Consider the following 25,329-nt stretch of genomic DNA (forward strand, 5'->3'; position numbering starts at 1 on the left):
GAGAGAGCCTCTGGTTTCGCCAGCGTATCGGTCTGGCCATTGTTCGGGGCAACGCACACTGCGTCCTCGCCGCTGGAACTTAACGATTTTCGGTGTTAATTGTTAGTTCTAACTTATAGGCATTTAATCTTAATTTAGGAGATAGTATAATGGTGAATAAGCACTAAATAAATCTATTCAAAGTCTTTTTGAATTTAAAATAAACAAATTAGATATCTTAGTTGGATACTTAGATATCCTTGAAATATTGTGGTCAGTAAGTATAAATATCTTTCGTATCTACACACACTATTAGTGAAAATGAATCCCAAGGTTAGTTTTATAATTCGGAAAAATAATGAACATTGAATTACTAATAATTTTAATTTTGTTACAGAAAGACCATTTTTTAACCATCTAGTACACGTAGCTGTCATTCTTATATAAAAAGTATACAGGTCATATTATATATATTAAAAAACTTCAAAAAATCCATTTTAAAGGTTTATTAAGAGACTTGAAATTTTTAAAAATTGTATTAAAATTGCATCATTAATTGAAATGATTACGATGGAAACTTTTTTAAAATGAAAAATACCTAAATTAATATTGAAGAGCATTACACTTCAAGAAATGAATGTTCAGTTTTCTTAATGCTGAATATCCAGTTAACAACTAAAATGTTAAAGCTGATACTAGTCAGTTTTATAGTTAAACAAAATGCGAAAAAAATTCTTTACGATTGTTCGATGAAGCATATTGAAAGCATAGGTTTGTCTATCATAAACCACAGGTTTGGCTGGCAAAGTCTACTCTTTATAGAAATGCGACAAAGTATCTTCTTCAATAGAATACATTGTTATTTATTATCGGTTTTAGAGAAGTTTATTTTTTAAAGTTGATAAATTCAATTGCATTTTTCATAGATTTAACGTTTGATTTGACTGAAAATTTAAAAATCAGTTGAAATGATATATCCAAAGAAGTAGTCGTTTAAAGACTGTCTTGGTCTTTAAAAATAATTTTTATTGTGTTTAAACAGTTGAGCTCCATTAATGTTATTTTTGTTAATTTTTCTTGAGAAAATTCCGACATGCTCACCTAACTCAGTAGTTAAATCCAAGAAAGATAAATGTAATTTTTACAAGAGAAAAGTAAAGAAATCAACTCCAAATTAAACTAAATCAACTCCAAGTTGACATTAGGGGCTCAAAAAAAGCGATGCGAGTTTTGTTAAAGTAACGTGATTTACGGTTTATACAAAATATTTGAGTACTTTATTTTTACTTTTATTTATAAATATAAGCCTCCTAATAGCTTCTGACAACCATCCATTCCAAGAAGCACAACTTTTGCATTCAAGCTAAAAAATCAACAATCTTTATTAAATAACTTATAATAATCAAGAATATTTTTCCCCAAAAACTTAAAACAAAATCGACATAAATTTTCATCAATTTATTCAACAAACATTTAAAAAATTTTATTCCAAACTCACCCAAATATACAAATTAATAATTTCCTTTGAAAATAAGCATTATTAAGAAAGAAATTAGAATAGTATTAGGTATTAATTTTTAGAGGAATCCTCATATTGTTGCTGAATTAGTTGAATTAGTACCCCATTGGAGTCAGCAGGATCCAAAAACACAGAATTAGGCTCCCCGAAGTTGGGAAGGCCAGAGAGGATCCTCACATTCTTCTTAGAAGCGGCATCGACAGCCCCCGTTATACTGGTGACCTCAATTGCAATGTGATGCATTCCTCCTACAGGATTGGTCTCCAAATATTGGTTAAGAGGGCCTTTCTCGGAGTAGGGAGATACCAACTATCATAAAGAACAAGAAAAACTCTGATTTTTGAGGACCCCAAGTCCACAGAGGCAATTTTCAGTTTTTCGTGTATTATATTCTACAGAATGACTAAAATGATGGAATTGCCTGTACTGTTGAGACTTTGGCTCCCATAATATCACTGTAGAATGTTCGGGAAGCTTCCATATTGGGGACTATAACAGACACGTGGGAGAGTTTAACAACAGACCATTCCTTAAAAAATAAGGTGTTGAAAATACATCACGATTGACAAAGATTAAAGCCGGATTCCATCTTTTGGACATTACATTCTAATAAAGTAATTTTTAAACAAAATTGACACTTTTTTGAACTGATTGAGAAGTACACCGGACAACATGAAAGCAATACAACTAATTTGAATAAATTATTATTTAACTGATATTTTTTGAATAAATTAATCATATTGAAATTCTAGTGTTCGTTTTTATTTTGAACATAAATAAAACAAGAACTCTTAATGGAAAAGAGAAGCAAGGACTTCGTTTATTTTCTCAATCGACGATGAATTTCTTCAAAGTCGATACATTGTAGAACTGTCCACATTCTTGGGGATTTCTCGCTTGCATTGCCAACCGTAATCTCGATCATAGTCTTCCATGTACTTATTTGACTATATTTCTAGAAGAGTCCAGTTGTGTGCGAGACTTATCTTTTCTGATGGTTGTGAGGCTAAGGTTGTAGGTTACAGAATTTGGGAATTTTGTATTCTCAAAGTTTTAAGGAATCTCTGAATTGAGGATTTGTTGAGGTCACGTTATATTAAAGCACAAATTAAAGAAGAATTCCATTTTTGACCGGAAATGTGTTTACCAGGCTATTTAAGCATGTGTCGTGTCCAAACTATGAAACATAATCTATCGACAAGACTTTTCTTTTATCCACATGAAAGAAAAGTCACAATTTCCTACTTGCTTTGATTGAATTGACTTGATCTTTATTTTCTTGTTAAATTTGATTGATTAGTCATATTTTATTGGTTAGTTAAAAGATTTGATTTAGCAGTTAGAAATAGCTCAAAGACCAGTTGAGGCACATTTTATAAAAATCTTAAATGCAAGACTTTAATTCCTGTTATTGCTCTTCCTATAATATAGGATTTAATATCAACAATAATTAAAATATTAGATAAAGACACCATAGGTATTTACACTTTTGATGTTGAGGAGATGTCTTATCACACCAAATTCATGAACAATTTAATTTGCACTAAACGTGTTTCGAGCAGTTTCGAGCAGGATTTATTTTCAGAATTTCGTTTTGTCATGGAAATGACTGTTGGAGAATAATTGGAATAAATATTTATCTCTAACCAAGGGCACCCTGTAAGGAGACGCTTTATCCCCGGTTTTGTTTATAACATATGTGAAGGAGACCCTGCGAGATGCCAGGAATAATATCCCCAGGCATATAAGAGTAGTCATCTACTCAGATGACATAGATCTCACGACAACAGACCACCAATTAGAACAGGGGTGTCAAACTCATTTCGCTTCGAGGACCGCATTTATAATAATTTCTTATTAGGAAAAAATTAATTCTAATATTTATTATGATGAATAACCAACATAAGAGAAACTAGATTATTCAATCATCGCCTTTTAATTTTGGTGAGAGCTACTTCCAGAGGATTGACATCTTTTTTTAGATACAATTTTTGATATGTCAGGCTGAGCTATTCATGTAGTTCCGACTTTTATTAAAGAGGATAAATGTTCATCAGTTAGTCTTGTTCTTTGAGCAGTTTTTGTCAATTTCATAAATGAAAAAATGTCGAACCAAACATAGCAATGATTTTTGTTGCAAACTTTTAAAAGTTGTTAAACTTTCCAGGAAGATATGAAAAGAAAGCAGGTATTCCAACCACCAAATATTTAGCTTTAAGTATAAAATCTGATTGAATTTCCAATAGTTCTATTTGGAAACTTTCATCTGCATTGGAAACATTAAAAGAGAATGGCGATGCGAATAATGAAAATTGTTGTTCAAAAGACGAAAAATCATTAAATCTTTCTTGAAATTTCTTTAGCAACAATTCTAGTTGTCTTTCATACTGAGAAAAATTCATTACATTATGTGCATCAACAGTACTCCTGAGCTCTTTGCACGTAGGAAAATGAGATAAATCTTCATTTATAGCTGCTGAAACTTCCACAATTTTATTTTCGAAATAAAACACTTGATATGATCTGACAACTGAGTTATGACCTTGTCTTTGCCTTGCAATTCTAAATTAAGGTCGTTCATATGTGTGGTAATATGTGACATGGTTTGCGTGATGCCTATGGGCCGCGTGATACCTGACATGACCTTGAAGGTTAACTTAATGTCAATATTATATTGTAATTAATATTAAACTTCAAAGAATAATAACTTGTTAATTATTTTTTAAGTCTGGACATTGGCACAATCGAAATTTCGCTCATCGAATTTTTTATCTATTAAATTTAAATGTTTAAACTACCTCAACGCGATTGTTTGATAAAATACTGATAATTCCTCACAAAGATTGGTCATTTCACGATTCTTGAATTCAGTCCCATTATCGGACCGAAGAAATTGACACGGACAATTTAAGAAAAATAATGATATGAGGTTTTTACAAACTTCATTTGAGGACTTAGTGTAGAGCGGCCTCGCAAATGCAAATCTATAAAAATTGTTAAAAAAACTAACCTGCTATATACGTCAATGACCGTTAAAATCCATTTAAAATTTTTATTTATAGTAGAAAAACTTTTCAGATCTATAAGATCTATCTGAAATCTTTCATTTGGGCAAGATGCAAAGACATGGTTATTTATATCTCCAATCTAGGATTTAAAAAAGTTAAAACTTTTAAGGGTCGCGCAAATTTACAAATTTCACAGTTTCGAATGACTTTTTGAATAATCTCATTTTTAACTGTGAAATATCGTTGTCGACATTCATATTCAATTTTGTTAACTCCTCCATGCGAGAAGTCATGCAAACTTTTAGCAACGATCTCCATTTCGGGTTCATTGTCTAGACAAATCACTAGCTGTGATCTGAATTAGCACATTTAAGATACAATCTATACATTGCTTCCCAGGACTGTCGCAAACCCGGTTCCGCCAGTGCGCTGGCTGAAGAGACAAAGATGACGAAATACCGGTGTATTTCGGACGCTTTTGAGTTTGCCCCCCTCGCCTTCGAAACCTCTGGAATCGTCGGAAAGGCTGCGACTCAACTCCTCACCGCCATTGGTAGAAAAATCTCCACAAAAACAAACGACCGGAGGGAGACGAGCTGGCTGTTCCAGCGAATCTCGGTTGCTGTGCTCCGCGGAAACTGCCACTCAATACGCAGCGCGGCATCGTTGAGCTGACCCTCAGGCTCTTGACAATTCCCTTAGCCACCCAATGCTTACTGTCAGAAATACAAATTAATTTTATCAAAAAAAAAAAACAATGTCATAATTGCACATTTCAAGGTCACGTCAGGTATCACGCGGCCCATAGGTATCGCGCAAACCATGTCACATAATATCCACTGCAAATGCCAAATCTTTGATCCAAGATTGACTTTTCATTTCGTCTGTGTTTTGCCCTTTCATCTCCATAAATAAAATTATTTCCAATCTCAACAAATAAAATCTTTTAACAACTTTGTGAAGTGATAACCAGCGGACTGAAGTATAAAAAGGAATGTCGCTGAACTGATTATTAATATCTGTCAGCAGTTTACTAAACTGCCGGTGGTTGAGGGGATGACCTCTGATATAGTTTACTGTTTTCGTGACAAAACTAAATGTATTTTCCATTTTTGATATCTTTGAGCACAAATATTGCCAGCTTCGAAAGATAAAAAATAATTCTGTAAGAAAAAATAACTTTAGAATAATAAATCTACCAAAAAATTTTATCTAAGGAATTAATTAGCCACCTTGATTCCAAAAAATAGTTGAAACAGTGAGGAGGATCTCTCCATTTGGCATGTAGACATGTTAGGAGTGGCATGTGAAAAAACATTAAAGAGATATTACTTTTATTAGAGCGGGAATATACTGTTTTAGGTGTCCCTACCTTGTTTCTCTACTTGATCACATTATATCTGATCAAACACAGGATCCAAAGCCAGATTGCCATTGCCTTTTTATTAAGTTTGCAGGGTTGACTTTGAAAATGTGCTGGTCTTGTAAATTTCTAAAAATTGACTTTCCACAATTTTTTTATTAATTATCTTTAAAGATTGTGTGAACACGAAAAAGAGTTCTCGTGCAAAATTAAGTATTTTGAATGCACAACACCTGTTTAAAGAAAAAAATGTTTTTTTAATTTTGTTATTAAAGATCCAAAATTAGAAGTAGGATATTATTAAGAATACTTACAAACATGATTTTTAAATAATAAGCAAAATGAAGGTTCTTTCTGAATTTCATTAAACCTGATTTTCTACAAAATGCACTTGACCCACTCAAATTGGCTATTTTTTGTTCTTCTGAATTTTTTGAGAAATTGGAGAAATTGTTGAAAAAATAAAATCAATAAGTTTGAAAATATTTTTAATGACATAAATGAACAAAAAATATATTAAAATAGAATGTAATTCCTAATTGTTTTTTCAATAATATTTCCTTTGTACTTTCTCGTTTTTAAATGGAAAACGTGATTTATTATTGGTGCTAGTTAGGATCGGTGGCTGAAAGAGTAGAAGAGAGCCTAAGAGCCTTCATTTTCTTGTCGATTTGGTCGGGTTTATATGCTTATGAAAGTTTTTAAAATTCTTCAAGAAAGGATTCAACGTCGACAGATTTATCTGTTTGCATTTCCCTGTGTAACTTGCGGATTTTGAATCCGTATCACTTTTTTGGTTTATCCAAGAATCCATTAAAATTTTTGAAATTATTGAGTACTAACTCATTTGCAAAACAAATTGCTTGAAGCTTCGAAAGATTTGGTTTATTTGCAGTATTAATTATTGTTTTTCTAGATTTGTCTTTTAGAACATTCTAAGAATCTATCAGCTCGATTTAAATAAATTGGCCAATTAATAAAAAAATATGATTTTTATAAGACAATTTATCAAAATGTGGCCAATCTAAAAATTGGCCAATTTACGAGGGTAAGTGTGGGTATATTGCTTATCACTTAATTTTTATGTCTTCAAAGTAAAACCTTTTTTTATTAATTAAATACACAGCTGACCAAAGGAATGACTTCAATTTTTTTAAAGGATTGAAATGAAACCTGCTCTGAGAGACAACTTGTCTTGCAACATTCACGGGTCCGATTTCAGTAAGAAAAGCATGTGTTTTAAATTATTCAAAATTTGTAAAAGGCATATCGAAACCGAACAAAACCAGTTGACGGAATATATTTCGAAATAAATATTTAAAAATACCAGTGCTTTATTCAAATATATCATTTATTTAACAATTGAAGCACGAATAGAAATTATTTTAATTTATGGACAGATTGACGCCATTAATCGATCTGTTGCGAATTCCTTCAATTCAACCTATGAGTGGACATAAACCATATGACAGTTGATCGCTTACTCACAGAATTCAAAGAAACGGGCAGTGTTAACAATAAAAAGAGACAACTACTAAATCGTGTTTACGATAACTTTCACGATCGAATCGACTGATGTATGACTTCCTCAGGTGAAAATTTTGAACATCTGTAGGTCATCTGTCTTTTCTTATGTTGTTTTAAATAAAAACAAATCGCTAACTTATATCGTTTTAAATAAAAATAAGTTGCTAACTTAATAATAAATTTTTTATTCCTTTGCTAAAAATAATTTGTTCACCAATTTAAATCTAACTCGAATTTTTTTTAGTTTCAATCTTATTTAATAATTGTCAAAATTAATGTTGCTTAATTAAGCGGACGCGAAGCCGACGCGATCGAGAAAGAGTTAGAGCGTACTATCGCGAGGGATATCCGCTCGAAAAACCATCTCGATTCGCGGCCGTCGTCTGTGAGAGCAGACATGCGGGACCCGATCTCCTGAACGAAGCTGATTCCCTTACCGCCCGAATCGAAATTTAGTCGATAATCTTGAAAAAATTTTATTAATTTAAATAAGAATTAAATAATTCGACGTAATTTTTAGTACTGATAAAATATAACTGTCAAGGTTTAGTTTTAATCAGTAAATCCTTTGGTTTTTTAAAAAAATTAAAAGTCAGTGATTCAAGTTCACAATGAACAAGAGGCTTGAAAGTCTTAAAATAAAAATAAATTTTTTTAGAAAAAAAGGAAAAATGAAACTCCAATTTAGCAAGGCCTAGATTTACGGTCTTTCGTGATCACACGTAGGTCAGAGATTGAAGATTTAAAAACAACCAGTGGATTAATCCCAAGGAACGAAAAGAGGGACTAAAGAGACACTGAATATTAAGAAAAATGAGAAATAAACTCTGATGGCACTTTTTAGTAAACAAATCTGCCAAGATTACCAGAATCCATCTGACTGCGGTGGAGATTCATTTTTAGAATAATAGATCGGCAATATTTTACGTTTAAAAATAAAATTGTTATAAAGGTAAATTAATGCAATTATTTCATATTACTTTATAATAGATATTTGTACTTTGTATTTCACGTCATGTTAAAAAATGTCTTATTCTGTTCTAGATTAAGTAAACAGCTATCGCTAAGAAACGCCTGTAAGTGCTCTTCGGGTTTAAATCCCTAAATAATTACCTTAGACACAAAATCTGCTGATTTGTACAAGAATCCTCAGTACTACCAAAACGAAGAATATACTTACTATATCCTTGAAACACAACTAACCAAATACCGGATGGAACAACCAGATCCAAATCGATCTAATTAATAAAAATCACAACTAAATTTTTTTGATTCTAATTTTTATAAAACCCATATTTATCTTATTCACTTAAATTTGTTACCAACAACGAATTTGTGTAATCCTAGTTGACAGAAACCTTTCGATGCTATCCTGAATAAAAGGCCCGGCATTTTTGTTCACGACAAATCTAGCAACAAAATTACATTTATCGAGATGGAGATTAATTCACAAAATTGTTTCAAGCAGGGAGAAGTGAAAAGTTCCACAAATAAAACTTGCTAGCAAATTTCTTGGAAGCGATCCACCTGGCAAAAATAAAGATCGTTCCTGTCATTAAGGCCTATGACGGAATTTTGTCCAAATTTTTCATGTTTGTATAATAAATTCTCTATGCATACCCCATAGGAGGGGGAAAGAAGAGAAATCACTTACGTCATTAGTAAAGCAGAACGTCCGCACATTCGTCTCAAGGAACCTATTTGCAGACTCAGAGAAGCCTACCTACAAACCCCAAAATGAGAAGCCTATCTCTGACACTCAGAGACTACGAAGTGGGATCCGTCGAAAACTTTTGGAAGGTGGAATACGTGCTGCTGTGAGAACAACACCGTATAATTGAGCCGTCTGAACAGTCCTACGCATCACTTGTTGAACGTCACCCAAGTCCCCCAGACGACCATCGGATTCCTCCTTGCCCAAAACAATTACCCAATCTACTTGTCTCCGAAGAAGACGTAAAAGATGGGATTCTCTCCTTTGTACCGAACAGCAGTGATGGACTAGATGAGCTCCGTCCGGGCCACCTCAAAGATCTTATTGGTCGCAACACGGGCAATTCTGGAGTCAGGCTCGTGCTGGCTATCACCAAACTAATGAACAGGATGCTATCAGGGACACTGCCAGAAACAATTCGATACGTAATGTTCTCTGCCAAGCTAATCGCATTCAACAAGAAGGGAGGGGGAATACGCCCTATTGCTGTTGGACTGGTCTTTCGTCGGTTGGCCTCAAAGCTTGTTGGCAGAGCAATCCTGCCTATGTTGATTACACAATTATAACCAGCCCAAATTGGGGTCGGTTCACCGGGGGGTTGTGAGGCGGCAGTCCATGCTGTCCGAAGATTCACCGAAAAGAACGAGGACACTCCTTTTGTAATCGTCAAAATCGACATTAAAAACGCCTTTAACTCGATACGACGTGATACAATTCTGGAGGATTGCCTCACACATTACCCATCAGTGTACAACTATATTCATAGCTCTTATGGAAACCATCCAGTCTGGTGCACGGCCAATATCACATCCCATCGTGTTCTGGAGTCCAACAAGGAGACCCATTGGGCCCTGCCTTGTTTAGCCTGGGAATTGCCCGTGTCACCAAATATTGTTCGACTCCTCTGAGGGTATGGTATTTGGATGATTGCACAATGGGCGGCCAGCCGAAGGATGTGCTAGATTGCCTAAAAAGTCTGATAGCCCAATTGGAATCCCTATGCCTAACCCTGAACACCAATAAGTGCGAAGTTATCAATTTTGGATTTCCGCAGCCTAAATGGGACCTGATTCTTGAAACATTCAGAGAGATCATCCCTAAAGTCACAGAAACCAAACCAGAACAACTAGAAATACTTGGATGCCTACTCACTGATGCAGGAATCTTTAATAACAAAAGAACATCAACTAAAAACAACTTTCAGACGTTTGGAGTTGCTAGACGCACATACCTCCCTATTCCTGCTAAAAAACGCCTTGTCAGCAGAGAAACTAAATTACGTTCTTCGGGGTGCACCCTGCTACCTGAAAACGCAACAGCTCGACAATATCGATTGTCTCTTTCGGACCAAAATTGAACGCATTACGAATGTGAAATTCGACGACCAAGGGTGGGACCAAGCGACCCTACCCGTTAACCTGGGCGGACTGGGAATCCCTTCTCCGAATGATCTGGCTTGCCCCACATATCTATCCTCTTTGGACTCCAGCCAACTGCTGATCAGGATGATTCTCCAACTCCAAACTGAATCATCTGAAATCACAGAGATGGAGCATTCGAGAGGGATGATGCTTTAGCAGAAAAATCGTTACAAGACCATCTGCGAGGATAAATACGAGAGGCTTCTGAACCAATCAAACCAACACAGACGTGCCTGTCTAGTGACTGGAAGATGCGAGTCGAGTGGAGCTTGGATCAATGCACTCCCCGTTGATAGTGTCGGAATCCACCTTGACGACGATACTGTCCGCATTGGCATCAGCACCAGCCTTGGACTGGAGATTTGCCGGACTCACAAATGCCGTCTTTTACAATCTGTGCAAAAGATTCCTTATAGTTCTGTATTTGTTTTCGCCACATAAATTCTGAAAAAATAACTAACTAAAAAAACCGGTACTTTTGTCGAAGTGGTCGCAGTTTTTTTAGGCCTTTTAAAAAATCTAATAATTTTTGAGGTGGAATATATTATATTTTATTTAAGTCGCTCTATCAATAATTTAAAATATTATTAAATTTTTTACTAATTTATTTTCTAATTTTGTTTAATATTATGGCGAGCATGTACCTAATATTGATATAAACTGGCACTATAGGTCACATGGAAAATTCTGTTGTGGACTTATGCAACATCAAATTCCGACAGCTCCCAATAAGTAAGGAGGATGCAGTGCATTTTCTGTTAATAATATTTTAAATTATTGATAGAGCGACTTAAATAAAATATAATATATTCCACCTCAAAAATTATTAGATTTTTTAAAAGGCCTAAAAAAACTGCGACCACTTCGACAAAAGTACCGGTTTTTCTAACTAGACACATGAACTAAGTGCTCAGAGATGAGTGAGATAGATTTCTAGTTCCAGTAACAGGATAGAACTTAAGGAAGCAAGTGGATTACTTATGAAGTACAAGACCACTTATTTTCTTTTACACTTAACCCAAGAATTTGCTTTCTAGTGAAATCGTGGGTGAATTTTGATGGGAAAGCTCAGTTTCGACATATTGAGAAGACTTGTGGAACCACTTGTTGAGTAGAATCAATCAAAGAATCTGAAATTCAAAAAATGAAATTACAGTATGACCAGAAAATTTCTTGAGTTCCTTGATTTCTTTCCTGACGTTCAGCGATAAAAAACTATTTCATGTGGAAGTAATAAAATGATTTACCTCAAAACGCGATTATCATAAGAATGATTTTAATCAATCTAATGTTCGAAATTTGGCAAGTCTTTCTCTTTTTAATGAGAAATAAATACCATTGAATCGTTTAATCTTTGCGTCTGTTGAGCCCCCAGGCGTGCTTTGCTAGGAAAATTAAAATCTTCGGCTCGAAAAAAAGAAAAATATATAAAACCTCGTCTTTTTGAATATTAATTATTGGATTGCTGATTTATAGCTCTTATCTTTAGTCAAATTGTGACACATCAAGGTCATTATACTTTACATTATTTCTTAGAAATACAATTTTATATACTCAAGTTGTTTTAATGTGATTTTAAAAACATTTTCAAAAAAATCTCCCTGTGATTGAATTGCGTACGTTTGACCAATATTCGTACAAAAAATCAATATCTTAATCGTTTAAATATATCAAAGACAGCGTAGATCAAAGCGACTTGGAAAATCTTTTAAAACATGGACGAATTATTAGATATAACAAGACATTTGAAGATTTTTATGACTAAAGACAATTCCTTAGAGCTTCAGTTCAAAATGACAATAATATATCCTTACTTCCTAAACTAATCAATATCTAATTAAAGACCAAGTGGAAAGTTCTTTCTTTAATTGGAAGTATTTGAGAAACTGGAAGTAAGTTGGAAATATGGATTTTAGAGGAAGATATGTTTGAATTATAAAGTTAAAGTAATAAACTTGAGTATAAAAGTGGATAGAAAAGTAATCAAAGTTACGAATAAAGTAAGAAAATAAATCAAGAAAGACAAGTAGGTCATCTCAAATTAGGTCAACAATCTGTAGGAGATGAAAAAGAAGAATATTCGATTTAATTGGAGTTTCAAAATTCCAATAAATATAAGCAATTATCTTAATTTACTTCTGACAAAAATTAGCTGTTTCAACCACGAATACCACATAACCCCCATTCATATCGATTGGTATAATCTGGATATATTCTAATTGGGTTTATGAGCTCTCCTTTTGTAAGAATATAATCCCCCATGTAGTCACTTGGGAGGCACAAATCTCATTTGGGATGGTCACATATTGTGATGATTAACTCTTGTGGTCATGTACGTTATTTCGTTATGTTAATGAAAGTTTAGTCATTTTGAATCAAATATGTGCTAAACTGCATCTACTGCCGTCATCGGGCGTGCGGACGTCAATGCGGTGGGTGCGCTTCTTCGCAAATGTTAGGAAATATTAGGACATTGCGGAGCACGCACTAATTAGCGCCTCTGATCGGACGTGTAAGCACTCGCTCTGTGGTGTTTTGTGTGAACAGTCATATAGCTGTCAGTTTTGCTGTTTTCTCGATATTATATTGATTTATATCTTATTTTTTATTGTTATGTAGTGCCATAAGGCGATTAAATCTTTCAAATATAGGTTAAACGAAATGGAAGCTAAAGAATATGGAAGTAACAACAATCGGAAACTCACTGAACTAACTTCCCAGAAAAGTGGAAGGATACTTTTCCTACCAAACCACGAGGACATTCTACAACGTGACAATCCAAGGTTACTACCCCCTTGTAATAATATAACATATTCCAAATTTATCGATATTTATATCCCTGCCATTATTAATGTATCGATTACCTTTTACATAAGGTCAAGTCATTACTCCCTTTTAGATGTACTCTTAGAAACGAACTATTTGGCAATAAATCCGACTATTTCGAGACTCCCCCATTGATTTCTAATATCGATGTGACGAACAGACCTAATGTAGCATATCTGGGTCGTCCCGTTGGGTAGTTTCTGGTCTTATAACTTAACAGGGTTGACAAAATTGGGGATCAGTCCAGTCCGGCAAATCAAATTATACGTTTGAGTACTTTTCCAAATGGGAGGAGGATTCAGAATGAGATTAAACAAGATCTTTCAGGGGTCCGCCTATTCTCTGAGAGATCCACAAATGTTTTCTCTCAGTCATTTTCCGATAATTCGGTCAACATTATGTCAGAATTCTCATTTCCAAAAAAACCGAAAATAAAACCATTCGAATGCGGATTGTGCAAGAAAACATTTTCACGAAAAGATCATCTTCGGAATCACCAACTGACACACGCAGATTCAAGACAGTTTCGCTGCACAATCGACAATTGCCAAAAGACTTTCCGAAGAAAAGATCGTCTCTCTGAGCACATGATAAATTTCCACAACCTTCCCAAGGCAATATTCTGTCATATTTGCAACATAACGTTCACATCAAAGTCGCAGCTATCCAAGCACATGAACAATCAACATTATGCTTACAAATGTTCTGTATGCAAGGCAGGGTTTGAGGAATACGAGGAAATGGTTAAACATCAGCGAATTTATTGCAAATCTGAAATATCGGTAAACCAAAAGACATTGGACATTGTGAGTGAGAGAAATAAAAGCAACGAAGAATGTTCTGGACAATCCAAACTGCAGGCTGCTCAAAGTAATAATGTGAGAATGGCACGAGTGGTTGACTTTGTTGGTGGGAATTCCACTCCTGTTTTAAAGACTGATAGTAATGCCGATCCTGAGACATACAATCAATCAGTCCCCATTTGGTGGCAAGTCGTTGAAATATTTGTAAATTCGCAAATCCGGGAGAAAAAGGATCCTACATTTTCTTACGACTGTTACTTGGATTGGTGCAGAAATCGAAATGAGTGAACGTCAAAAATTTATAGTGAGACTATATTCCTATAATAACTTTATGATTTTTTACTATTTTGCTTATAAAACAGGTCTTGGTTTTTATTTTTGGTATAGTTTATTTGAAATACTTTTTCGTGCCAGAACAGCTGGGCGCTTTCCCCGACACACTGCCCTGAACGACATAGTTACGCGGACCCTCGAAACTGCCGGATTCCCATCACAGTTGGAACCGGTCGGCCTGGTTCGGGAGGATGGTAAACGTACTGACGGCCTAACGACTTTCCCCTTCGAAAATGGCAAGTCGCTCATCTGGGACGCAACTTGCACGAACACCTTCTTCGCGGAAACATCTTTACGTCAGCTGCAAAACTGGGCTCCGCAGCTAACCTGGCCGAATCGCTAAAAATCAAGAAATATAATGCATTATCTCACCGCCATATCTCTCCCCCGATCGCAGTGGAGACGTCGGGAGTCCTCGGTCCCATAACTAAAAAAATTTCTTATTAAACTGGGGGACCTGGCAAGCAGAAGGAAAAATGATCATCGGGAACGGACATGGCTTTTCCAACGCATATTAATAGCCATCTTGCGTGGAAATTGCCATTCCATCTTATCCTCTGCTGCTAATTAAATACTAAATAACAGATTCTTTGATTGTATAATTTTGATTTTCTAATTTTATTAAGGCGAAACATCCCAAATCGACTATAAATACAGTCGATATTATTTGTTCAAGTCTGTTTGTTGTTCATTATATTCAAAATATAATTTATTTGAAATACTTTTTATATATAGATAATATTAAAAAAGGAAAATAATAATGTGTATTTATCCATATTTCTAAAATTTCTGCAACGATATGTTAGTATATATTTTAAATGTTAAAAGAATTTTCGGTATACATATATCTATCAGCAATCCAGAACTGTGCAAATGAAAGGAGAGCTGTTTGGCGCTCCCCTTGACAAGGATGGAATATGGTCCTGTTCGGACCTTAAAAAGGCACCCTTTTTTGGATAATATATACCCCTTTAATCTACTTAGTATTGAGCCACCCTTTCCATAATGCAATGTCTTTTGTCCACAACAACGGACCTAATTTATTGACAAAATAATCTTTGTGACACAATGCGTGCCGTCTCTGGAACGTTTTATATCTTTGTTTGGTCAGTCTTCCGACACTTTCTGGTGCAACTTTTTGCTATCTAATTTTGCTCGAAATCTCACAAAAATCTGGTCCCATCAATGAAAAACTAATTAACACGATTTTTAATAATTCGAAATATTCTTTCCACATCTATGCACTATAAATAGATGAACTGGGCAGACATGCTCTCTCTTGTAAGCGCGCTATCGGGCGTTTCCCGAGACATGAAGCACTAGGAACGGTTTAGACTCTGCGGGTATTCCAGCTCAACTGGAACCCCATGGGCTTTTTTGTAATGATGGAAAACGCTCAGATGAAGTCACGTTCTTCCCTTTCCTGAAGGATAAATGACTATCATGGACTGTGAATGCACCTTACCCTCTCTCGCAGACCAATCTCGCTAACTCGGCCTCTCAACCGGGGTCACCAGCAAAAAAATCAAAGCTAACTAAATACCAAAAAATCAGAGTTTATGGCCCAACCGATAGTCTTAAAAACTTTCGGAATTTTTGGACCATCTTTCGTCAGACAGATTGGTTTCTTCTTTCAAAAGAAATATGTTTAAAAATAAAATCAAAAGTTTTAATATAAATGAAATTCACGATGCTCGAGACCGAGGACCCCAATTTGGTGCAGGCTTATGTTGGTAGCGTAGCATGTTTGAAGATTTCGAGGGGGGTTCAGCCATATCATGAATATCCCAGTTCACCTTTATTTTCGACTCAACAGAAAAAATATTTTCAGCCATCTGACTGCGACGTTTCTGAGGACCACAATCCAAAGCCCACGACTTCATCACATCCTACAACTCAACCCAGTCTACTCCACCCATAGCAAATCCAAAGGGGCATCCGTCTTCAATGAATTGGGAGCTGCGTGTGACATTGACACAGAATATCCAGCATTAAGAATAGCAGATCTAACAATATAAAACACACAAATTGCCTCATCTTCACAATTGGGACTGTCTGCACTCCCAGTACTGAGGACAGACGGGACAGTTCATAAAACAGGGGAATATCTGCTAGTTCCTCGGAAATAACAGCCAACATTCCACTTATCCGTTTACTTGTCCCCAAATGAGAATATTCATTCATTACATAATATTGCAACTATAAATACATATTGGAATATATACTTTATGTACAAAATCAAGCGAATGCAAGGGCCATGTCCAAATTGGTCCTCCAATACGAACATTGGATAGACAAAATGGACATTTTCCATTCGAAGTGAGTCCACAGGACGGAACAGGAGTACTAATCTTCTGAACACCACTTTCCTTGACTGTAGTCTCCGCCACTGGCTGAAACCAATGTGAAGAACAGCCAAAACAGTTATAAACCGTAGAAACCCCAAGAACCATTTCATTAGCCTAAAATCCAAAGCCAACATAATACCTTAACAGCACAGTCACGGACAGTAACAAATATTCGAATATAAAAATCAACATAGACTGAAAGAAGAGGGGTAACCAGTCGTCTATGTTTGGCAGCTGCCGACACAATTGACCGCATCACAATCCGTAATGCCATTTCGTGACAGCTTGGTGTATTCAATGGCATTGAATTGTAACGGGCGTAACAAGCTTCGGGCCGATTGCCACAAAGAACTGCCAAATCAGTGCACGTGAAGCATAGCAATCCTCCACTTGAAACAGATTCAATAGCCACCTCAATAAATTCCACGGCTGAACCATACGGATCGATATCTATGACGTCATATATTGCTTTTTTGGAGGAAATTAATGTCTTGGCATCACCACAAGAGGCAGAAACAATATTTTCAAGCTAAAATATTGTTTAGGCAAGACTTTGTTGAGTGAAATGTTTTCATTTATGGTCTCGACTGCAGAGGGGTCGATGTCGTTTGAGGTGATGTGGCATGGATGGTCGATTTCAAGCCCAAACCTAACAGAACGTAAGCCCGAGGCTGCAAGTGCTGAGAATAAGACAGTGGATTTAAGAACCTTCGAGAATATTCACGTTAGGAGTGGATTTTGTTTTTGGTGATTTAAAACGAGGGAATTTTGGGATTTTATCAGAGGAGTCGTCTTTAAAAAATGTGTTGATGACAGCAATTGTGAGATCACGGTTGAATTCTTGTACTTTATTGTAGAATACTCCTGAGGGAAGACGTATTTCGGCCTTCCCCTCTTTAATTATGGATATATCCTATGAATTATATTCGTATATATTTATACTTTGTTATTTTGTCCAACCTTTGACTTCATGCCCCACACGATACAATAATTTAAAAAATGTATTTAAAATACAATATTTTGTTTTTGAAAATTCAGTTCCTATCAAAGACATTTTTAAATTCAAAAATTAGTTCTTTTATATTTCCTGTATAAAGCTGTCAAAGATATGACATTCCGGTCTCACTCGTTGGGTGTGTTCTTGCTCTTCCTTTCATCCTTCTTATATAAATGGTGGCCTCCCCTACGCCACTCCCCCTCTCGACAATTCTTCAGATCCATTTTTGTTGGATTCTGAATCTGTTAATTTACGATTATCGTGCTTTTTTCCGCATTCCTATCAGAATCCCAAAATCGGTCTGTATTTTGGTGGCATGAACTTATCCTGTTTAATCGATTCTGTCATTTCCGATCCATCCATTACTAATTGGAATCGTTTATTCCTTTTCCAACTTTTGTGTTGGGCTCTCCTGCTCGTCGCCCCGGTGGATCCTTTGTTTCTCTCTTAAAAAGAATATGAGTCAGTTTATGAATGACTCTCTCGTTCCGTCTTTCTCTCATATATAACCTGCTAAGCCCTTGTTGAAAGACGTTTCTAAACGTTTACGGTCTCGGACTAATTCCTGTTTAATTTCGGCTGTTCGTCTCCTGTCATCTTCCGATTTTATCCATTCAATCACCCCCGATGTTGCTCGCATTCTCAAGGAAAAGCACCCTATTGGATAACCTTTGATATGGCGCATTCCTCCTGTTTGCCCTTTTCTGATTCTTCCAAACAACTTCTGGACGCCCTAAACTCTTTTAGGGGTAACAGTAGTGGGGGTATTGACTGTCTATTCATTTGAGAGACTTAATTCCCGCCACTGGTGATACCGGGAATTGCCTCTTGAATGCTTGCACTAACATGTGCAATTTATTCCCAAGTGGCAGAATTTCTGATCATGCTAGAATTCTGCTCTTTTCCGCGAATCTTACAGCCCAGGGCAGGAAAGATAATGACATCAGGCCTATTGCTGTTGGAAATGTTTTCGTCGTTTTTTCCAAAAGTCAGTGTAAGTCAGTTATCCCTTCTATTGGCGTGCAACCCATTCAGTTGGGTGTGGATGTTCATCGCTTTTGCTTTTAGGCAATTGCCGTTAAGACTTCCTGTGTTTTCGGGGCCAAGGCGCTTGCTCATCTTAAGAAACTTGGCTGTCTGTGCACCCATCGCTCCAGAGATCCCATGGAATTTATATTCCTTATTTTGAGGATCTCTCTGACTATTTTATGTGGGAATTGTCTTTCAATCCTACGAGGCTGGCCGCATCCCGCGTCACGCCGCTCTTAACGACCTTATCAGGAGAGCCCTGGAAGTCGCCGGAATCCCCTCCTTGCTTGAACCCACTGGGATCGATCGGGGCGACGAAAAAAGGCCTGACGGGATCACTGTGTTTCCCTTCAACAGCTGGAAGCCTCTCACCTGGGATGCCACGTGTGTGGACTCTTTTTCGCCTCAGAACCTGCTGATGTCCGCCTCCGCTCCTGGATCTATTGTCACAACCGCGGAATGCAAAAAGATGCGGAAGTACTCCTCACTTACGGAGAAGTTCCAATTCCTTCCATTCGCGGTTGAGACTTCCGGTTCCTTGGGCAGTAAGGCAATCAGCTTCGTTCAGGAGATCGGGTCCCGCATGTCTGCTATCACAGGCGACGCCCGCGAATCGATATGGTTTTTCGAGCGGATATCCCTTGAGATAGTACGCTCTAACTCTTTCTCGATCGCGTCGGCTTCCCGCCCATGAAGCTTTTATTAATTAACTTGTAGTTAGTTCAAATAAACTTTAATTCTGTTCAAAAAAAAAATCCTACGAGGCGGTACTTAATAACTAGCTTATTCCGTTTTCCATTTAGTTATGAATGTTTAATTAACAAAAAAATACATAAAATTACTATTTAAAGCTTAGAATTCAATTTCGATTTACTTTTAAAAATATTTTTAATTAGAATATATCAGAAAATAAGAAAATTGACGATCAATATGGAGACGTAAATATATTGCGAAAATATTTGCGAATATGACGCTATTTATTTGAAGAATCTTACGTTTGTTTATGTATAAAATGTTTTAGAGTTTGAATAATCATTTATTCTATTTTTAGAAACAAAAAATAGCAAAATGAATATTTATTTACCAAAGTTTGGATATTTCTATATGCAAGAATATAATATAAAAAATGCTACAATCAAAAATTATCGATACTTAAAAAATAAAAATGGTATTATTTTCCAAACTAATTACTGAGACAATAATTGTTCTATCATAAAATCGTCAAAATATCCGATAGGAGATGCGAAATTTTCACCTCAGCTTTTATCAATTAACCAATCCTTTCCGATTGAAGCCAAATTATATCGAGGTTAAAATTGTATTTTAAATGAAAGCACAATTTGTGCTGCAGCAATATTCACAAAATATTTAAAGCAGAATAACCACAATTAATCATTGCTAATTGAACTATTAATCATCAACAATTTTTTCTAATCATCCAAAAATTGTGACTAATTTTTTATCTGATTTCTTTTAATAAAATCTTTTTAATTTTTTATTCTAATTTATATTGAAAGAATTTATCTACGACAATTAATTTAAAATTTATTCAGGAATAATTACAGTCAAAGTAGACCCCAATTTCGATCATTCGCCACTTTTTGACGAAAATATCAAAATTTTATAAGAAGAATTCATTACGCAGTTTCAGTTAATGACTTTTTCTAAAAATATTTGCGAAAATATATTAATCTATTTTTTGAAAAATCGTTTATCTTAAATTGAAGAATCGAAGTTGTATTTGGCTCGAAAAATAAATTGGCTTCGGATTTTGATGACAATGCAATTTATAAAAGCAAAAAATAGTACAAGATTATGAAATAACTGATTTATGGAAGCAATGGATATTTCAGATAAAACAGAAAAATTTTAAAATTAAATTATTCCATGGAGAATTATCAATAACTGAAAATCTAAATCAAATTGAAAATTTTCAAATATTTTTATCTAGAAATTACAAACAATATGATGTGAAATGTACAATGTGACAACTGGTGTTTTTTTATAAAATTTCCTTCAAAAAGCATTTGCCCAAAACTCGACTTGAAATAAAATCCTTAAGACGGTTGAAACTTAATAATCATGCTTAGAAATATGTTTTAAAAAACATTAAAATTGAGCATATTTAAAAATATTTTCAAAAGCATGATGCTAAAAAAATTCTTAATGAATGGCTTATCATTGAATTGAATTAAAAAGAAAAAAACAAAAAATTCTAATTATGACCAATGCCCGAAATAATGATTTTTTTTGATTTTTAATTTAATTATTTTTAATTTTTAATTCTAATTTGATAAATTTGATATTGATTATCAGTTATCGACAATTCAGTTATCGCCATTTTTTTTTCAAATTTGAGTAAACGGGGTTAATTAGTTTTATTAAAAATCATTAAGCCACAGCTGTCAAAGAATTTCATAGACAGAATTGATTGGAGTTTTGGAAATTCGATGCTTATGATCCTTTTCTGTTTTATTTTGTCTTCTAAATCAAAAATTGATAGTTCATTTTAGTTAAGCACAACATTTCAAAATTCAAAAACAATATTTTTGAATTTCAAACTGTGGCGTGGTCAGTCATAGTTAGAGTCAGATATTTGTCATAGAAAGCGTATTTCATTTACAAGTCAATTTTCCGTTTTTTTACTGAAAATGCTACATTCAGTTCTCAATTTTATTTTAAAAGTGTTTATCAAAACTACTTCTAAAGTGAAAAATTACGAAAGACATTACAGTCACAAAATAAATACTTTTACCACAATTTTTATAGATTAAGAAATTTAAGTTGAGTTTAGCAGTTTGGTATAACTTTATGCTTGATGGCATATGCCAATAATATTTTGTCATCTTATCAATTTACAAACCAAACTTCCAAAACTTGACATTTCCCCAATTATGAACTAATTATTTTTTGTTTGTTAATCATCAAAATATCAAAGTGCATTAATTTTTTAATTCCCACTCAAAAATGAATCAAAAAGAATCAAATGTTAGAGCTAAGAATTTCAGGAATTACTTGAACAGCTTCTTCACAGACATATCCTCAGCGCCCTTCTGCATTACCTACACGACCAATAAACACACATTAAACCTTGGCCACAGCCAATTCAAAATCCTCTTGTGTAACATGAACCCTACTCTCTCGCAAAGCAAACATTCCCGCCTCAGTACAAACAGCCTAACAAACACTCCCAGACACCACACCTTCATTTCTGCCCCACTGGCCCCGCCCATCATACTCGCAATCTTAACCAAATCAATCCCTCGAGTTAAATTCATTTTCCTCGAATGAATTTTAAGAATTGAAGCCCGGGACTAAAATATGGAATAACCACTGAGTCACCTCTTCCGATGGACATGGAAACATTATCTTTTTGTCAATCCTGCCTGTCCGGAGAAGTGCCTGGTCGAGCATATCAATCCGATTTGTGGCCATTATGACCTACCAATAGAAGAAACAGGCACTTTAATGTTCTGTTTGGACTCAAATCCATCAAGCTGGTTAAGTATCTCCAACATTGTTCTCTGCACTTCACTGTCTCCTGTCACATTAAACCGAAATAAAAAATAACCCCCGGAAGATCCCTGAACTCTGGTGGATCCAATCGAATCAATCTCATCCATAAAAATAATAGAAGGGGCACGTTCTCTGGCCATCACAAACAACTCCCGAACCATCCGGGACCCTTCTCCGATGAACTTTTGAACCAATTCAGAGCCCGAGACTCTGATAAATGTACACTGAGTGTGATGAGCCACAGCTCTGGCCAACAATGTCTTGCCAGTGCCAGGCGGACCATAAAGAAGGACTCCCTTAAATAGAAGACTTGGATTAAACCTTAGGTTGAGTGATCCCCAAAGTTTCCAAAATCTCAGGATGTTTCAAAGGAAGTTCAATAACTTCTTTAATCTCTTCAATCTGCTGATCAAGCCCTCCAATCATGTCATATGTCGAATCGGGGACTTTTTCAACCATCATTAGCGAGACAAGGGGGTCAATCTTGCTCGGAAGTATTTTATGTAACACATAAGTATCACTTCTTAGGGCCACTCTGGCATTTGGAGTGATGTCGCTTATTTTCACGTTTTTATCGACATCTACAATGAACTTTCCCTCATAGTGGACCTGAATAAGTGGTTATGGGACATTTACTTTGACCAGGACTTTATCCTTGCCCATAACTCGCACAACTTCGCCGACATATGAACCCTGTTCTTGTAGAGTTTGAAGTTCTTCTTTTAAGGTTCGGACTGTTTAAATAGAAATTAATATTTTGCCTTTATTGTTGAATAAATTCCGTTCGGCTTCAAGTCTTTTGAGATTGTGATTTCCATCTGCTATTTGTGCCTAAATATAGAGGAGGAATATACTTGTAGTTTCTGTATTTTGCATATATAATACTGATCCAGTCCCATAGAGTCCACTTCGCTGAGGGCTCGGGCAGATAATAGCTAAATATAATAAATATGCACAAACGGGAATAGACGTCATGCACAGGTAACAATGATACAAAATTATAACTAAATTTAAATTTATTAAATAATATGTTGTTTGAATATAGTTAATCTAAATATTCGATCGATTTAAGAAGTATTTATCTAATCATCTCAAATCTTCAAGTCAAAAAACGTCAATTTTTCAAAAAATAATTGAGCACCTGTATGTAGTTGTTTTCATAAATCAGTCTATAAAAAATTATAAAAATAATTAATATAAGAAAACTGCTGAAGCTTAACTATGAATAAGCCAATAAATGACGATTTTTTTAAGTCTCAATTTCTTTAATTTCATGTTTTTTTCACATATTTTTTTAAAGGTGACCATACCATAGACCAGCCTTTCTTAACCCTTTTTAACGGGGACCCTCAAAGTGCTCAAAAAATTTCAGAGACCCCTTAGTATCGATTTTATTTTAATCAAGAATCCCTTAGTATCGATCATTGTGGAGTCATCCGGAGTCTTTGGTCCGGAATCAATCGCTTTCATTAGGAAACTTGGATCCCTGATCTCGGTTCGGACGAAAGATAGAAGGGAGACCGAATGGCTGTTTCAACGCCTTTCAACAACCGTTGTCAGGGGTAATAGCCACGCTATCCTTTCTGCTCTTAAACAACCTTAATTAACCTATATTTTCTTCCTTTTGTTAAAAAAATACATTTAATAGGTTTATCAAGAATTAAATCAAATTTTATTAATAAAAAGTTATACTGATGGGACTTTTTTTCTTGCATTTTAGAGATTAAAATATCAATGTTAGGCTTTGTCTCAGATAAGACAATACGCAAATTATCTTCTACTTTAAGACGATTTTGATACTTTAACTTTAAATATGCAAGATGTGACATTGCCGTTTCACGTAGATATGTTGTGTGAAATGGAATTAACTTCTCTAGTGCTATCAAACTGAGTAATGGATATACAGTTTTTAGTTCGCACCAGAATTCCATTAATGTACTTTTTTTAAACGACATCAAAGCACTTTGGGAACTTTTTAGTTCATAAGGGATTCTTTAATTTTGAGATCGCCATCTACATTCATGGGATAAAGGGAGAGATTTACAATCCAATCAGGAACAGAATTTTGTGCAGAAAAATAATTTTCAAATTTCCCAACAAGATTTGCAAGATGTTCATCAATAATTTCCAATAACGAATTATCGAGACCTGTATTTCGATAAAAAATTTCAACATGAGGAAACATTGATATACAGTAGACTATCCATTTAACGAAAAAAAATTTAACGAAAATATTCATTTTACGAAAGTCAAAATATTTTTTTACGTTTTTCCTTAGATAAATTCAAAAATAAAATTTTTTTTTCTTTGTATTAGTGAATATTTAAATATATTTAACGAATATTTAAATAACGAAAATTAAAATTTTTGATAAAATTTTAAAATAACTTTTCCTCGCTATTTCTTTGTAGTAAACCATGTGTGCAAGGGTGAACAATATGAAGAAAAAAAGAAAAACTTATCAAATTCAACAAAAACTGGAAGTTATTGATTTCAAGAAGAATAATCCTGCTGTTACTCAAGAAAATTTGGCTCAGCGGTTTAATATGTCTATTGGAGTGATCAATTCAACGTTGAAGAAAATGCAATTGTATGGATCAAGGCGTCACAAACAAAAAAAGAATATTACATTTAAAAGTTGTACTGATAAGATATATGAACCACTATATGCATGGATTCAGAACAAACGTTTCTGTAATCACACCATAACTAATGAAATGGTACGCGAAATGGCACTCCAAATTGCTCAACGATTTTATATTGAAAATTTCAAAGCATCTCACCCATGGATTTCACGCTTTAAGGAAGAGTATAAAATAAAAACACTCACGATTTCTGGAGAAGAACAATTAGTGGATCCCGTTTTGCTTATAAATTCATATGAACGCTTTGCAGCCATGTTAAAAAAATATGGATCGAAAAATTTTTACAACTGCGATGAAACTG

At 34.9% G+C, this 25,329-nt stretch overlaps 4 protein-coding genes, 1 long non-coding RNA gene and 1 pseudogene across 5 annotated transcripts; 3 read left to right on the forward strand and 3 right to left on the reverse strand.

Moving 5' to 3' along the window:
- Positions 1 to 1,549: 1,549 nt before the first annotated feature.
- On the reverse strand, positions 1,550 to 1,979 carry LOC115228798 (methylmalonyl-CoA epimerase, mitochondrial-like). The gene is made up of 2 exons (XM_029799285.1): positions 1,920 to 1,979; positions 1,550 to 1,807 (listed from the first exon to the last, which is right to left on the reverse strand). The coding sequence occupies exons 1-2, from the start codon at positions 1,977 to 1,979 to the stop codon at positions 1,550 to 1,552; spliced, it is 318 nt and encodes a 105-aa protein (XP_029655145.1).
- An 11,066-nt stretch (positions 1,980 to 13,045) lies between these two features.
- Positions 13,046 to 13,519, forward strand: LOC115228772. The gene is made up of 3 exons (XR_003883254.1): positions 13,046 to 13,088; positions 13,183 to 13,314; positions 13,431 to 13,519. It is a non-coding gene; the product is annotated as an uncharacterized LOC115228772 (long non-coding RNA).
- A 236-nt stretch (positions 13,520 to 13,755) lies between these two features.
- Positions 13,756 to 14,448, forward strand: LOC115228800 (zinc finger protein 182-like). The gene has a single exon (XM_029799286.1). The coding sequence runs from the start codon at positions 13,756 to 13,758 to the stop codon at positions 14,446 to 14,448; it is 693 nt and encodes a 230-aa protein (XP_029655146.1).
- Positions 14,449 to 15,360: 912 nt separating this feature from the next.
- On the forward strand, positions 15,361 to 15,447 carry LOC115228825 (annotated as a pseudogene).
- Positions 15,448 to 16,950: 1,503 nt separating this feature from the next.
- LOC115228801 (tRNA (guanine(26)-N(2))-dimethyltransferase-like) lies at positions 16,951 to 21,926 on the reverse strand. The gene is made up of 4 exons (XM_029799287.1): positions 21,883 to 21,926; positions 19,952 to 19,967; positions 17,566 to 17,754; positions 16,951 to 17,370 (listed from the first exon to the last, which is right to left on the reverse strand). The coding sequence occupies exons 1-4, from the start codon at positions 21,924 to 21,926 to the stop codon at positions 16,951 to 16,953; spliced, it is 669 nt and encodes a 222-aa protein (XP_029655147.1).
- Positions 21,927 to 21,951: 25 nt separating this feature from the next.
- On the reverse strand, positions 21,952 to 24,314 carry LOC115228802 (26S proteasome regulatory subunit 8 homolog). Its single transcript, XM_029799288.1, is given in 7 exon segments — positions 21,952 to 22,044; positions 22,047 to 22,181; positions 22,183 to 22,308; positions 22,311 to 22,408; positions 22,439 to 22,679; positions 23,020 to 23,117; positions 24,023 to 24,314. Coding segments are annotated over 7 exon segments (1,083 nt in total).
- Positions 24,315 to 25,329: the final 1,015 nt, after the last annotated feature.

This window comes from Octopus sinensis, unplaced genomic scaffold, assembly GCF_006345805.1.
Source record: "Octopus sinensis unplaced genomic scaffold, ASM634580v1 Contig10970, whole genome shotgun sequence".
Classification (NCBI taxonomy): domain Eukaryota; kingdom Metazoa; phylum Mollusca; class Cephalopoda; order Octopoda; family Octopodidae; genus Octopus; species Octopus sinensis.

Bases quoted from the DNA above. Each gene is read 5' to 3' on its own strand.
- LOC115228798 (XM_029799285.1), bottom strand. From the start codon at position 1,979: ATGGAAGCTTCCCGAACATTCTACAGTGATATTATGGGAGCCAAAGTC. The intron at 1,808-1,919 runs GCAATTCCATCA...TCTTTATGATAG, and splicing joins CCAAAGTCTCAACAGTACAG to TTGGTATCTCCCTACTCCGA.
- LOC115228800 (XM_029799286.1), top strand. From the start codon at position 13,756: ATGTCAGAATTCTCATTTCCAAAAAAACCGAAAATAAAACCATTCGAA.
- LOC115228801 (XM_029799287.1), bottom strand. From the start codon at position 21,926: ATGCAGAAGGGCGCTGAGGATATGTCTGTGAAGAAGCTGTTCAA. The intron at 17,371-17,565 runs GTGAATATTCTC...ACAATATTTTAG, and splicing joins AAACAAAATCCACTCCTAAC to CTTGAAAATATTGTTTCTGC.